The 15,796-nt window shown below is 41.0% G+C and overlaps 1 protein-coding gene across 3 annotated transcripts in view; it reads left to right on the top strand.

Annotated features, from left to right (window-relative positions):
• LOC131461224 (cadherin-22-like) overlaps nucleotides 1-15,338 on the top strand; it is a 145,224-nt gene extending 129,886 nt beyond the window's left edge. For all 3 annotated transcript variants that reach the window (XM_058632307.1, XM_058632306.1, XM_058632305.1), the window contains 4 exons: nucleotides 5,438-5,555; nucleotides 7,878-8,027; nucleotides 8,317-8,418; nucleotides 12,837-15,338. In XM_058632307.1, the coding sequence (XP_058488290.1) occupies nucleotides 5,438-5,555; nucleotides 7,878-8,027; nucleotides 8,317-8,418; nucleotides 12,837-13,366 (900 nt within the window). In that variant the 3' untranslated portion in view covers nucleotides 13,367-15,338. The remainder of the gene's footprint in view (nucleotides 1-5,437; nucleotides 5,556-7,877; nucleotides 8,028-8,316; nucleotides 8,419-12,836) is intronic.
• Nucleotides 15,339-15,796: the final 458 nt, after the last annotated feature.

The following is a 15,796-nucleotide window of genomic DNA, read 5'->3' as shown; positions in this document are numbered from 1 at the left end:
GTGCGTGGGTTCTCTCCGGGTTCTCCGGCTTCCTCCCACAGTCCAAAAAACATGCAATGTGGGGATAGGTAAATTGGACACTCCAAATTGACCATAGGAGTGAGTGTGAGAGTGAATGGTTGTTTGTCTCTATCTGTGTGTGGCCCTGCGATGGACTGGCGAACTGTCCAGGGTGTACCCCGCCTATCGCCCGATGTAGCTGAGATTGGCACAGCACCCCCCGCGACCCTCTGGTTGAGGATAAAGCGGTAGATGATGACTGACTGACTGACTGACTAATTATGCTGTGCTGTATCAGTAATTGCACGTTTCTCTGGCAAATACTGGTATGTAAATCCATTAAATAGGAATAGGATTTTTTTTATTGTTATGTTGCTCATAAATGTTTATAAACAAAGCCAACACTGGATTCACCTCTTCTAATGTAGACTGTGTAAAAAACATAGATTCTACACTTTATATTCAGTTGTTTCCCCCCTGTACAGTTATTGTTTTGATAAACAGTGTAGAGACAAAGATTTGTCATGTGGTATAGTTTCTACCTGGTGTGCAAAAGGGCCGCCCTAAATCACACAATTCATATAAGGGTCTGAAATATTTTAAGATGCAATCCAGTTTAACTAAAAAATCACCACCGGCCATGTATTGGATAAACAATAATACAAATCTTAGCTTAATAATGTTTTTGTTTTTCACGGGCAAGTTCAATTCCCTACTGATTCCCACCATTCTGCATTAATAAGACATGAGCACAATGTTTGTCTCTCAGCCCCCTCAGTGTCCACCTTGTTGTATTCATCTGGCTAAATACAGAGGGACACATATCATATTGTGACATGTGTGTGGAGGAAAAGCTGGCTGGAAAGCCAAATACTAAGTATGGCCTGGGGTAACTGAGGCCTGTCAGCTCTGCTGTGGTCACTCGCAGCTGGCCGAGTGGGTCACTGTGACAGATCACCTCAGTTTGACCATGCCCTCCGAGTGCTGGGAGTCATTTTGAAATAGTGTATAAATGTTAAAGCCTGTCTCAAACACCAACGCTCCCATCATTTATGAGCCCAACACCGACTCACTTCACTTCCACTTACAGAAAGGGAACAAAAAGTAACACACGGCACAAAAGGTGTAAGAAAAAGACAAACAACACAGACAAACTGAGACCGATTTGCAGTATTTTACAAGTTGAAGACTCCCTCCGGTTCCCCTGTATACTCGCCAGATGCCTTTTCCCTTTTGTTGTTTAATAGTTAACATTGAATCGAAGGAACCATCAGACCACACAGAGTGGAATGCAGTCACCGTTACACTTTTAGTGATTTCAGAGTAAACGTACGGGCCCGATACATTTTTCATACAGTTTGATGTTTCATTGTTCTCTGTGTAGGTGGAAAATTCTCAAGCTTAAATCATTTTCATCAGATGTTTTTTTTTGTCTGGGTCAAATCACAAAACTATGGCACAAACAATTGTCGCAAAAAAAAAAAGTTCCAATGTTGAACAATGATACTTCAAAACGTTTGTTAACTGAACAGTTGTACACAATTATAGTTCATTGATATTTTAATAATCACCACTTTTATCAGTCATGTGTAAGTCTTCGGGTGAGCATGATTTATCGTGGCCTTCAGAGACATAAACTTACAGTATTTACTCGTCCACTCGTGTCTTTTCTCTTGAGGCTGAGCTTGACAAGCTACCTTTATGCAGCTGAGTGAGGTCACCACAATGTATTGTGTATACAAAGCCCTGGGTGTATTTAATGTGGACATACTTAGAAGTGATCAATGGCAAGAAAATTGATAATTTCCCCAAAAAATTTATGAAGTGTCGCGTAGCTTCATCTTTTACACTTGGAATCAATTTCAAGAATGCCTTTTATCTTGGCATAATGGAAACTGAATCAATTTCAGAGCGGTGATTTTAAGAAATGTGAATACAGTTAAAAGCATATAGTACTTCTGCTGCTGACAGTGCCTTCCAGGTTTGTGGGATGATTGTCTGTCGGCTTGGCTTTTGTTTGTATTTGTGTATTTTCTATTTTATTTATTCATTTCCCACTTGCTGCCAATCTTAACCACGTACTTCTGCACTAAATGAAAACGCTGCCTCCCTCTTTTGACCTTGACCTTCCAGACACCTTATGCACAGATGGGCTCTACTTTTGGGTCTCCCCTTCTAGTTTTCCAGGGATGCAAGCGATTTAAGGAGGTCAGGAAAGGGGCCTGCTCGATAAAAACCTAATTAGGTGATTGTGCTTGAGGGAGATTCACTAGCTACTCAATAAACTCCCACACACTCACTCGTCTTCTCTCTCATTTCCCTCTTTTGCTTCTCTTTCTCCCTCAGCAATTCATGCTCACTCCTAGATGCCGCCTGAGAGTCCCTCCTGCTGAGAGCACAGTCACAGAATTCAGATCATAGCTCACTTATTACATCTTCACTGCTGTTCTTATTTCTTCAAAGAAATGGTTTCATAAGAACCTTTGCAAACAGTTCCGACTCTTTGCTCATTATTCCTTTACCTTCAGACACAAAGCTGAAAAGGACAAAGCAATGAGAAGATAAGATCAAGTCTGGTTTGATATTCAACGCATAGTTTTGTACAGATCACTATGTAATAAATGGTCTCTGCTTTGTCTCACTTTGCTTTGCCTTTACATGTGAGAACAAACATGTGTGCATTACATGCAATGAAACATGGCCAACTTATACAAGGAGCAAACACAAGGATGTTAGCTCCAGTGACATACCTCCAAAAACAGCCACTTTACAATGCTTTTCTATCTGACTTGAATATAGTAAGTCATATGTAAACACTCATTGTACAACTAACAATAGTTTCCTATTCAGTGAGGGAGTATATGCATTGCAAGTCATTATTGCAAAATCAAAACATCACAGCATTAATTATTTCAAGGTACTTAAGGTTGAGAGCTCAAAAAGTAAAGAGAAACCTAAACATCTAATAATAATAATAATAATAATAATAATAATAAAACTGATAATAATAACAATAATGACTTTTTGAAAAAAAGACCTCTGCCCTATTTTGGTTCAACGTCTATATCTTCTATATCTGATCACAAATACAACACACATCCCATTTCGAAATAAAAACACTGTAGTACCTAACAAAGTTTTATATTTTGAGTATCTGAAAGTATGTAAGTTTTACTTTGTAAAACATATAGCTCCACAGCAGATGACCACACACATGTCCATCATGCTGCTGCTCCCTGTGCGGACGACAGAGCCACACGAGACGCAGCAGGTCAGCGTCACAGCTGTCAAGCATCGTGCATGCATCCAGTGTGTTCCCTGTCTGGAAGATACTCCGGGGCTCACCTAAGCAGCATTGACTTTTTTAAAGTTCAAATCTGAATGGGTGGGACCTTCACGATAGTTGCAACTTGCAGAGATGCTATTAGGTATGTTGACACAGGATTCCCAGCTGGTGTGTATTGCTTTCAGTCAGGAGCAAAATGGGTTTCATATGACAAATTAAATCAAATATTATATTATTATAATATAGGCAACTATTTTTTTTCTAATAATTTCTTATTAGTGTTCTTTTCCATACCTTTCTGTGTGTCTCAAGTGTGGCTGTTGCAGCATGCTAAGAGAGAAAAATGTGAAGCCATGCTATTTTGTAATTATAAGGTATAAGCCTTATTATTCCAAACACACTCGCTGACCCACTGAGCTGAGGATATGACTAAGCCTGTTCCATGATGAGATGTCATTGCTGTAGAGTGGTTCATTGTGAAGGAACACAAGGCCCGGAGGTCTGTTCGACAGTAGCTTAGTCAGTGTAATGCTTATGCATCACTCGGGTTCACAGTGCATTGCTACGGATGAAATAAACTTCATGGGCATGTCTGACATTCATGGGCAACATTAAAACATTTAAAAAAAAGAAAAGAAAAGAAAAAGCAGATGAAAGGTGCTGCTGTTTTGAATCATTGGTCTGCAGTTGAATGACAAATGCGAGACACCTTTTTTTCCAGAAAGGAGGGGATTATTAGGAGAGTACTTTGGAGGAGATGCTAAGAACAAGGAATCAGAGGAAAAGTCATAACAGTGAATATAGAGCGAGTGGACTGAGTCCCCAGTCACACAATGGGAACTTGTCTTCCTTATGGTTACAGTAAGTCTCCTGGAAATGAATGTAAGGCAATGTAATGTCCTCTCAAGTCATGGGAACCAGATTATGCATGTGGCTCAAAGGCTCAAAATGATACTTAAATAATTGCAGTAGTAGAAAGTAAAATTATCATTATTAGCATTAACAGTATGTGGTATCTAGACAAAAACGTTGAGGTCTCTGGCAATAAATAAATAAAGCATTGTGACTGCATGCTGTCTGTCATTATAACACTAATACTAATATAATAAAGCATTTCCTAGTCGAGGCTTACACAGTTTATGGACGTTCGACGACACATAAATTCACTATAAATACCAGGACTAGTATGAGGGAATTTGTCTGCTTTCTCCTCACACTCTGCCCAGTCGCTCACCTATACTTTATTGTTGTTGTGTAAGCTGTCTCGATAGCCTGAAGCCAATCGGAGTAATAGACCTGCTCAAAAACTTAGTGATTCTGGCTCTGGAGGATTTACATGAGAAAGAAAACATCCATACTGTAGGTTTCTTTTCAAATATGTACTGTTTTATATTAGCTGTTTTTTCATAAAGAAATATGAAGGAAATAATGAAAGGGACTATACTATTGTGCCGACAGATGAAGCATCAATGACCATTATGATGTGAATGTTGGTTGCAGAATAATGATGGTAATAGGAGGAGGGATTGTTCACTGAGAGACCCCGTGTTAAGGTGAAATGATCTTTGGGGACCATTTGAAGCCGTTCACCTCACAGTGAATCATATCTCGTGTTATTGTGTCCACACAAAGTGCTTGAAATCGGATCACAGTTCAGTTTCATCTATGAATGTGCATTACTTTATTAGATAGGAGAAATATACCACCCCCCCTCCCCCCTTTGTCCCTGTCTTTCTCCTCTCTTTCATTTTGCTCCTTCTTAGTTGCAGCCTCACATATACTCTGCCCTTTTCTATATAGAAAAAGCTTTTTCAGAAAAAGGCATTTCATAATATTCTGCATTTCAAACATAAAGATGTTTCTGTATTGCCGTGCTAGCTCTCTGGACAAAGATTTTTCCTCTTTCTTTTTTATCTCTTTGAAACTCTACCCCCTTTAAACTGCACTTCCATAGAAACCCCTCCATGTTACATCCAAGTATATTCACTCCACCTCACACTCTCCCTCATGAAAAGGGCACTTGAAATGCCCTTTGCCTGTGTTTCATATCTATAGTATATCTATAGTATAGAAAATCTAAGCTATGTTTTTTTTTTTTTTTTTTTTTCATACTTAATTGTCCTTTTCCACCACTTTTGTTTCCTCTCTTAGCTAATTCACACCATCAGTGTGGTCGATAGAGACGAACCACAATCTGGACATCGTTTCTACTTCACCCTGGCCCCCGAGGCATCTAGCAATCGACACTTCACCCTCTGGGATGTTAAAGGTGAGAGATTACTGGTCTACTTTGTGGTGATGTGTATAAATGACCGTATTTGTGTGGTGTTATTGCCTTCTCAGCATCACGGGATGTTGGATTTTAACCTTCAAATTATGTCTCCAAGAGTATTTTCATCGTACATCGACTTACAACAGGTTGAATGGCGCCTCTGGCAAAGCCTGAGCAGGTTTGCATTGTGTGCATTGGCAATATGTAACTTCGGGTTTAGGCTCCCTATTTTTATTTATTCGTATACTGTGCACATTTTATAAATGTGCATACTTACAGCAAGACGGAGTTTGACTGACACTTATTCAGCATCATGATAAAGCACATAAAGATGGAAGAGTTTATGTGATCTCCACATTCCCCAGAGTGATTGGCAGTGTGAGACTCGGGGTTAAATGCTTCAGGGCATTCTTTGCAAATGTAGACCTCAAAGTAAAAATGACTTGGTTTAAAATACTGCTGCTACAAAAATGTCTAATTACCCATCAAAAATGCTCTCCAGTAATTTCACTATCCTATTTATCTCATTCAGATGCCAGATGGCCGATGGATTTGACATAAGATAGATCACAGTTTTTTTTTTTTTTTTGAAAAAGAGTGACTGCTGAATACTGTGAATTGCAATGCTTTAAATTATCCTTTAAGTAAATCACCTCTCGGAACACACTAGTATTTTTTGTATTTTCGTATATCTGCACAGGGAAAACTGTCATCATTGTCCACTAGAGATGACTTTGCTTTGTCGGGAAGAATATTTGCTGTTTTTTTTTTTTGTTTTTTTTAGATGCGTGTCTGCATTGTTGCCGAACATACGTGCACATTCCATGTTTAGCAATGTTTACCTAAGTAAATGTGACATCTGGTTAATCAAGATCGATGTGACACCAAGCAAATGTCACGGGAGCAGCCTGCACTCAGGAAATGTCACTGTGTGGAGGCAGGGCGGTTCTGCTGATGTTCCTCTCACATGAATGGATAAACAAATAAACCAAGACACACACACACACACACACGTATATGTAGTTCCTATTATTGTCTGTATTAGTATCCTATTTCTATTTTTTATTTCTTTATTTGAAAGACACAAAACCCCTACACAGCCTTCTTATTCTCCTATCGCTCTTTCCCTCCACTCTGGTGTCTCTTTTCATGGACACATTTGTCAACCTGTCACTTTCAATCCGTCACTTATTTTCCTTATCATGGCCTCACATCGTGTTCTGTCTCCAAGCCTTGACACACAAGGATGAAAAGCCGCCCCCCCCCCCCCCCCCATTACTTGGAAAATGCAGTGCAATATAAAGGTGAAAAAGGTCAGCAATATAATTTACATATCTGTAAATAATGGCCAACTAAGCCACTGTCTTTAGTCAGAGAGGATGTTTTTTTCTGAAGCAGACAGCCGCTGAAGTCAATGCTATGTCACAGTCAAAATGACAGACGTAGGGGCACAGAGGGCCAGTACATAAACGGTAATATGAAGATTGTTCTGCATGTGCCAGAGGAGTTCTAGAGTGATATGGGTAATGGTGATATATGTTCTGGAGATGGATTGCTTGGTATCCACCATGTAAGTCTCTCCACGAAGCCGCTCCGGCTCGATTTGTCAAAGCCTCCTCTTGTGTTCTTTGTTACATTCATCTATGTCTCTCGCAGACGTCTCATACCAGTGAGGTTTAATTCAAACGGCTCCTCTCTCACTCATTTTCCTCTCCCATGTTTTTATTTGCCACGTGAAAAGAAAGCCACAAAAGCTAGGCACTTCCGAGTTTAGTGTCCTTGAACTACATTATTTACCATGATTCATTCTGACTTCTTTTTTTTTTTGTTTCCCAACACGGACACTTTTGATCAATTGTTGAATAAGTTCTTTCCACAGATGTTCTAAATCAAATGTCAAACACACTTCTTTGTCAAATATCACGTTTTATGTAAGCACGGTTTTTCCTGACATTTTAGGTATGTCAAATAGTTCTGCATGATCAACGCAATATTGTTCTCTACTTATTTGACACATAAAGGATGGCGAAAGCTCTCAATTTTAGAGCAGTTTGGCAAAGCACACAGATTTGTACAGCTGCATTGACTTCCATTCATCTGAACAGTGTAACCAAAACCTTTTCTCACCACCAGTTAATGTCAGCTAAAGCTTAACCTTAACCCAACCACAATTCAAATCTATGAGTTTCTGACAAGGTCAGTGTTTATGCCAGAAAAAGTCCTTTAGAGGTAACAAATAGAAGTACACACACACACACCCTTTTTTTGTTTCTGCTTGAAACATTAAGTCACCAAGGCAATTCTCCACTTTCCACCCAGACAACACAGCTGGCATCCGGACCCAGAGGTCAGGCTTCAACCGGCATGAGCAAAATGTGTATTTCCTCCCCATCTTGGTGGTCGACAGTGGGCCTCCCTCCCTCAGCTCCACAGGCACGCTGACCATTCATGTCTGTGGCTGTGACACAGGTGAGAACTACTAGAGAACCTGCACTGTTACTGTGACTGTCATGCCTTTTTTCCAAGTGGCATTGTTTTTGTCTGTTTCTCAGTTTATATGTCGTTTAGTTTTTTTGGAAAAAAGGAAAAAAAATAAATAAATAAATGAGATATCACATTGTCACAAATCCAAGCAGGGGGGAAATAACATATGCATGTTAAAATGATTTATTTCTCTAAAACTAACCTGACCATGGAAATGCTTTTGTTGAATCTGAAGAGATTTATTTATTTATTTATTTATTGTTCTTCTACACAGAGGGAGCCATCCAATCCTGCAACGCCACAGCCTATGTAATGAGTGCTGCGCTCAGCCCTGGGGCACTTATAGCACTACTGGTCTGCATGCTCATCCTTATTGGTAAGCGGATGGATGCACTCATGGATGGATGGATGGATGGATGGATGTGTGTGTTCAACACAGAGAAGTACCGTCTGAAGGATGTACCTGAGGCTATGACTCTCACTCGTAAAGTTATGCAATGAAACTTGTGACTTTTAATGGACCGACTGCATTTAGAAGTAATCTATATTTCATGAATGGGCTTGCACGTGCAGTGGAAGACAACCAAAGACTGAGTGGCTTAAAACAAGTACAATCTATTTTTGATCTCTTTGAGTGGCTTTCTTGTTGAATATTTTGTTACTGCATTTATGAGAGGCCTTCGTTTAAGTACAGGAGGATAGATGATGCCTGGAAATGACACCCAGCCACTTTGATTCTACAAACAGAGACAGAGATTAAATGAATGGGAGTAAGGTAGAGGGAGGGGAGGGGGGAGGAGAGTGGTGCAAGAGCACAAATAGAGAAAAGAGCTGCCTCAGCATCCACGTCCCCATGGAACAGCGGGCTTTAAGCTTTCCAGACATTCTTTGATTTTTATACACAAGACATGCACACGCATGCACACAACATCCACATGCACGCACACGTTCACCCTCTCAGAGACTGAAGAGGTTTGGTATTGTCATGTTTGAAAATTTTATGAGTTAGCTTCCCCTTCTTCCCCTCTGTACATCTTAGCAGCCCACTCCTCGGTGACAGCGCGAAAAGACATTGCCGTCATGTTGTTTTGTCTCCTCCGCTCCTGCCGCTGCACATTTTACATTACGCGGGCGGGGAATGATGGACTGTGTGGCAGTGCTCAGTTGTAAATGTGCCCAGCGTTCCTGTCTGTGTCTTTTAAGAGCGATACTAATGAGAGTTGTTAAAAATGCGGTCTCCGTTGACCGAACCATCTACTGGAGTGAACTTTAAAAGCGGAGCATAATTTATTCATCATGCTTTTTGAAAAAGCCTCTACGAAAATGCTATGTACAAATTCGAGGCAACCAGCTGCCTGTAAAAAAAAGACCGTGTTTGCCGTGTGTCTCGACGTTGACATCCTGGGACAGATCCCCTGAAAGAACTAAGTAGAGAGTTTTCTTTTTTAACTCAGGAAGACGATGAACATTGTGCTCATGCTAAAGGCCGTGAGCGATTGCCATGTTATATTTTGTGCCACTGGGTCCAGCAATCAAATGATGCTACGATTCTAATAGTGTCAGTGACTCTAATCAGTGCTAAGCCCACTCCACTTGGAGAGAATGATAGAGATTGGTCGAAAATTGACTGAACGCGCTTCATCAAGCAGTGGAGTACAGGCTAAGTCAGAGCACTTGGCTTCTGCCAGTCATAATGTGGTCAGTAAATTCTCCTGACTGCAGGTGCTGGAATCAGGGAGCGTGAGCAGTGTTTTCACAGCTATCGTGTGGCGCGAATAACAGACAGCAGCCCGGCATGTGGCAGCAATCTCATCTTATCGACTGCACATTGCACAGTTCTTTCCTGTTCCTTCTTTGCTTAACACATACCCACACAGACACACGCGCGCACGCCAAATTAACAAATTTAATACTGTGTCTACTCGTGCATGCTTAGCACACATCCACCTGCTTGGGTGAATCATTCTTCTCCTATTAACTGCAATGCCATCCATTCTCTCTAAGCACATTACTGCATACCATCTACCTTGTCTTCTTTCACACACACACACACACAGACTACCTAACCAGCCAGCCAGCGCTCCATCTCTCAAGAGGCCGGACCACCTCTATTACATCAATTGTTGGATGATGAGAAAAATGAAAACAAATTTCTGCCTAATTACCTTACAAACAAACAGTCCCTCCATCAGTTCATTTATAGACCTGATGTGATGAATTCATTCCATTGCGCCGCAGCATCTGCATGCATCCATTCCAATTACCTCCCATCTGCTTGTGATGAACTCCTGGGTGGGGGCAACCGTCACAGCCTCAGGGTAAATTAACCATCTTGTCTGGAACACTTTTCACAACATCTGTACACATGGGGACCAGCTTTGTATGTAAAGGGGGGGGGGTTAGCATATGTGGTTGTCTACATAGGTAAGATCTGTACATAGTGTTGTAGTAAGACTGCCAGCGGCATGCTAATTTCCAAGTTAAATAGGTTTCCGATGGCTTACAGTTCAAGCATCTGTACATGTAATAGGTAATGACACCGGTGTTGTCGGGGAACACGGCTGCAGCAGCTGATTTGTAGGAAATGACAGAGTTCATAAAATGACGCTTTCTACCTCCTGTTACCTCCTACTCCTCGTTAGAGTGAATTTAGAGTAATTGTCTTACTGCTTGTTTAGTATGCACGGCAGCGTGCGCAGCAGTTTACTGCAAAGCATGACTGTTTTTTTTCTCCACCCAGTGGCAATTAGTTTGCCCCATTCATGGCGGAGGTGCATAAGCACAACAGTTACCGACACCCTCTTTTCCTACTGGAGCCAAGCAAACAGTGTGAGAGAAGAATGACTCAACATTATCTGTCAGATATACTGCGTACAATCCCCATTCAAGATCAGCATGGCTCTCAAGGATGGCACAGCTGTTCAGGAAAGGAACACATCGGGTGTTTTCACTCCGCCAGTTAGTTTTGGGCCATTTACACATGAAGGCAATTACCGGGAGCAGCAACAAGTCATTTGTGCAGATGTTGTGCTTTTTGTTTGCACCTTGGAAGCAAAAGAAAGCAAAGGCGAAAACGGTGTTTTACAGTCATATCCTTTCACGGTGACTTTGAGAGTTTGTCTGTGGGCTTTACTGTGCATGCTAATAAGCAATGGGTGCTTAAATGTGCACGTTTTTACGTACACAGGACACAATGCTCGACATTTATTCACTCTGACTTACGAGAGGATTCAGAGCATCAAACAATCCATGCTGTCTTGGAAAACACTGCATGGTCCCAGTGTAATTGATAGTCTTTTTATCTATCTGGGCTTGTAGGCATTTGTTTTAGGTAACAGGCTATCTGTTCCAGAAGATGCATGGTACCCACTGCTTAATGATCTATCTAAATGTCCCTCCACTGGCATCTTTTTTTGAAATTGTGTTGTTCAAGATGAAGGGGATTCTGTGTGGTTGCACAGTGTGTCCATAGCTGACCGGCCACCACAACTAAATCCTGCTGTCAGTCAATGAACCAATAAAAATCCTGACAGATTTAAGCATCTTTCTGCACGTGTATGGATTATCCATTAAAACAGACACCAGCCCCTCATTCAGTTAGCTATTATAAATAAATAAGCACATGAACTGAATGGGATATTATATTATTATTGTTTCTGTGTGGAGTTTTCGTCTCCCCTTGTTCTTCCATAGTCATGTTTTGATAAGAGAGAGGTTCACTCTATTTTGATAAAACTCAGGCCACACGGTTGGTGTAGTGGTTAACCTTTAACCTTTGCAGGAACACGGTTCTGTGACCCTGCGATAGACTGGCGAACTGTCCAGTGTGTGACCCCGCCTTCCGCCCTATGTCACCCCCCGCGACCCTCATGTGAAGGATAAAGTGGAAGAAAATGTGCTCTGTGTAATCAGAGATGTTAGTATCAATTAAAATATGTAAGCTGTAATGATTTATCCACGCAGACACCCTTTGTTTTCCTCTTTTCCTATGTTTTTATGACTGCCTCTTGTTTTAGGCAGTGATGGGATCACCACAAAGTTTCATTCAACTTGGATGAGTATTGATATACAGATTGGTCTCCGTTAGACTGTTTGAATCATATTTTCTGGGCAAAGCAATCGGGTTTGTGAAAAATCAATGTTCATGCATTTCTAATGTAAAACGTAATCATTTATTATCTTCCCCTGCTGTGCTTTGGCCCTGAGAGGTGAAACTAAGTTTCAGTGGTATTCTTTCACGGACACGTCTTGCAAATCCGTCACGCGGGGTTCATGCTTCATGTGTCGAACCGTGTGCGCACATGAAAATATTAATGATGTTAATACCTTGGATGAAATATGTCGCATACTTCAAGGAAAATAAAAATAAGTAAAACCTAAAACAACCAAGAACAGAAATAATGGCAATTGTAATGAGAGGAAAATGGGGAAATTATACTAATATAGATAGAAAATATCAATATAATAATTACAGAATGCCCCTTATACTTAGCCACTTAAAGAGGCGTACCATATTGCTGTAATCCTCTTTTAACTCAGCCTAACAACTCTTAATCCACGTCTGTGCAAAATGAGAGTAAAAGCTGCAGATTTCCAGTTGTTTCAATTCTAATATCTGTTAAATAAGATCCTGCCTTTCCTCTGGCTTCTGTTTCATCAGTATGACATAGACATACATTTATGCTGTTAGTATAAACCCATGAGGATTTGTTCTTATGACTATTATTGTTCAATTGGCATGTGCATATTTAATCTGGAAATGACTGTGTCTTGCTTTCTGTCCTTCTCCATCAGTCCTCGTCTTGTTGATCCTGACCCTGAAACGCCACAGGAAAGGCCAGAGGATGGCAGAGGATGAGGAGGACATGAGGGATAACGTCATCAAGTACAATGACGAGGGCGGAGGGGAGCAGGATACACAGGCGTACGACATGAGTGCCCTGAGGAACCTCTATGATTTCCCAGAGGCCAAGAACTGTGAATCCGGCGCGGACATTCGCTCGCTGCCACAGTGGGTACAAGCGAGCCGAGCGGCTGGAGGTGCGGAGGGAGCTACGGCAGCGATGGCGGACTTCTCCCTATTTAAAGGCTATATCCGAAAGAAAGTGGAGCAGGCTGATGCTGACCTGTCAGTCCCGCCATATGACTCCTTTCAGACGTATGCCTTTGAGGGCACCAGTTCCCCGGCGCTCTCACTCAGCTCCATCCACACGCTGTCCACCACGTCAGAGCAGGATTTCTCCTACCTCAGCGACTGGGGACCACGTTTCAGGCAACTGGCAGGGTACTACGCTCCAGGAAACCCTGAGGAGGAAGGATCCTAGCATAGCTTCTCCCCTGCTGAGAGACATATGAACCCCCTCTCCTTCTTCTCATTCTCTGCCTCCTCTTGTTACCCCCTGGCACTCTATCGAGATTATCAGAGCCAGCACTGTGTACTCAAAACAGAGCACAGCTTCTTTATTTCTTTGAAAGAAAGTTACCAGTGTCAAAGTTTGAACTCCGATTTTTTTTGATGGAAAGCTAATCACTCACCAAAACGTGTGAGGAGACGACCGTCTTTTATTTCATCTCCCATTAAAGAGAATCCTTATTTTAAGCTGTAAGACTGTTTTCAAGGTTTAGAGAGTTTAAAAAAAAAGAAGAAGAAGAAAAAAGTCAAACATGACAAACATGTATTTATTTAAGGAGGGGAATATTTATGTATTTATTTGTTTTTATATATTTATTTATTTATTCACGCCATGGTCGTGGGTTTGTAACAGTGGACTCTGTCGAAGTGCTGAAGAAAACGGGAAGAGAGGAGGACGCCATGACAGTCGGAGTGAGAGACAACAAAGAACAAAGAAAGGACTCTTGGGGGCAGAGGACTCAACTCCCGCTGTCGCAGAAGTGCCGTCTGGGTCGTGAAGAAATGACATTCTGGAAAATATTTGTATTTATTTTCTATGACCAGTTTTGTAAAATAACCAACTTAAGGCTGATAATGAAAAGCAAAGCATTCAGCGCTGAATGGTTGAGGCTGACATACTTTTGCTGTATTTTGGTGATTTATTAAGAATGTTTTTTGAAGGTCACAAACTGCAGACAACTGTGTGTTAACAATTTCTTTTCTTATCCTCTCCACGGCCATTTGTAAGGCAATAAGGCACAAACTGCAGCAGTGATTTAAGACTAATCAAAATGACAGTTTCATGGAATTGGCCGCTGGCCAGCTTTGTCCCGCAGACAGCCAATCTTCATTCCAGATGCGTGTGTGTGGGTGTGTGTGTGTGTGTATCTGTGTGCATTCATTCATTTTATATCCTAAGATGTTTGTTTATGCTTTTGATATTTTTTTCTTTCCTTTTGGGGAATAACAACATAATGTTTTGTGTCTAATTAAGCGGGAGTGGTTTGAGGATAATATGTGATTAATGGACTGGTCTGATCCAACTGTTGTCCACAAATTATTCAATGTTGACCTTAACTTGAAAATGTATTGAAAATGAAAAAGAAAAAAAAAAAGATTTAAATGAATAAATACTTAATTTTTTGGTTAAAAAACACCTTACATCTCAGTGTAACACTCTGTGGTTTACGTGGAGAAAGTAAAGCCATGATCCATTTGTGTCACATGTCACCTTAGTTATGAATAATCCTGTGTTTACACCAGGGCTGGATTCAGAGAATAGGACGGAAACAAACAGACAGAAGTACAGGCCAGAGAAAGTCTCCCCCTCTCACTGTGACTTCCCCTCTCTGCCTTCTGTCAGACTACTAGAGGATGTTGAAGCGTATGAAGTCGCTATCATCTTTATGATCTGCCGCTACAACGGACAGTCGTGCAGGGCCTTTCATATTCAATCGCTTTCATAACTGGCTTTTTTTTTTTTTTTAAATGTGTCACTAGTATCCACTAATTGTTTGCAGAGAACTGACATTGAACTGTGTTTCAAACACAAATAATCTGACAGACTGTTGGTGTTCTCTCACTGAGCTGAAGTTCCAGCAACTTGGATAATTTCCCGATAAGTGTAATTGAATAAATATATGAGGAGTAATTACTGTAAGTTAAAGCTGGAACTTAAACTGATTTCACAGTTTAAATCCTTTTTTGCATTAGCTCCTTTATCAGTTTACAACATACTCTGTTATTGAGCTGCGTTGCTTGAGTGTATGTATGTATGTATTCATGTAACTTTGCCAAGAGATGATTTAGCCATCCATTATTAATCATCGCCTTTAGCCTCACTGCATTTGCGAATGGACCAGCAAATGGCATCATGGTCTGGGTGAATATGATTGACTGTATATTAAAAAAGATTTGAGGTTGTTTTGCGTCTGTAAATTGAAGTCTGAAAGTGTTTCCTCTTTAATAACCAATGGGGTGACTCCACTGGTTACACAAAGAAATATGTTTGTGTCTACAGTGAGTAAAAAACGATCTGTCTTCCCACTTGATTTACCACATCAGCACGTTGGCGCTAGATTGCAAAAAACTCACAACAAAACCGCAGGTCACAAACTAATGGTTGACATCATTACGGTGGTGGTGTGCGACACGTCAGCATGAGTGAGGTGAGGTCCGGTCATGTGACTAATCCAGTGCAAAGTCAGCGCATGTTCACGGGAAGAAGTAGAAATATCTCTTTTCTGTGCGACAGGCCTTCAGTTAAACTCTCTGTCACTGTCGGAGAAAATGTCATCGATGAGTGACCGCCCTGATTGGAATACCCACCGGCTTCCCACCCGCCAAACTCCAAACTCCATCA

Source organism: Solea solea, chromosome 6 (genome assembly GCF_958295425.1).
Source record: "Solea solea chromosome 6, fSolSol10.1, whole genome shotgun sequence".
Taxonomy (NCBI): domain Eukaryota; kingdom Metazoa; phylum Chordata; class Actinopteri; order Pleuronectiformes; family Soleidae; genus Solea; species Solea solea.
The sequence above is the reverse complement of the archived record's forward strand: the minus strand, read 5'-3'. Positions and strand labels throughout refer to the sequence as shown.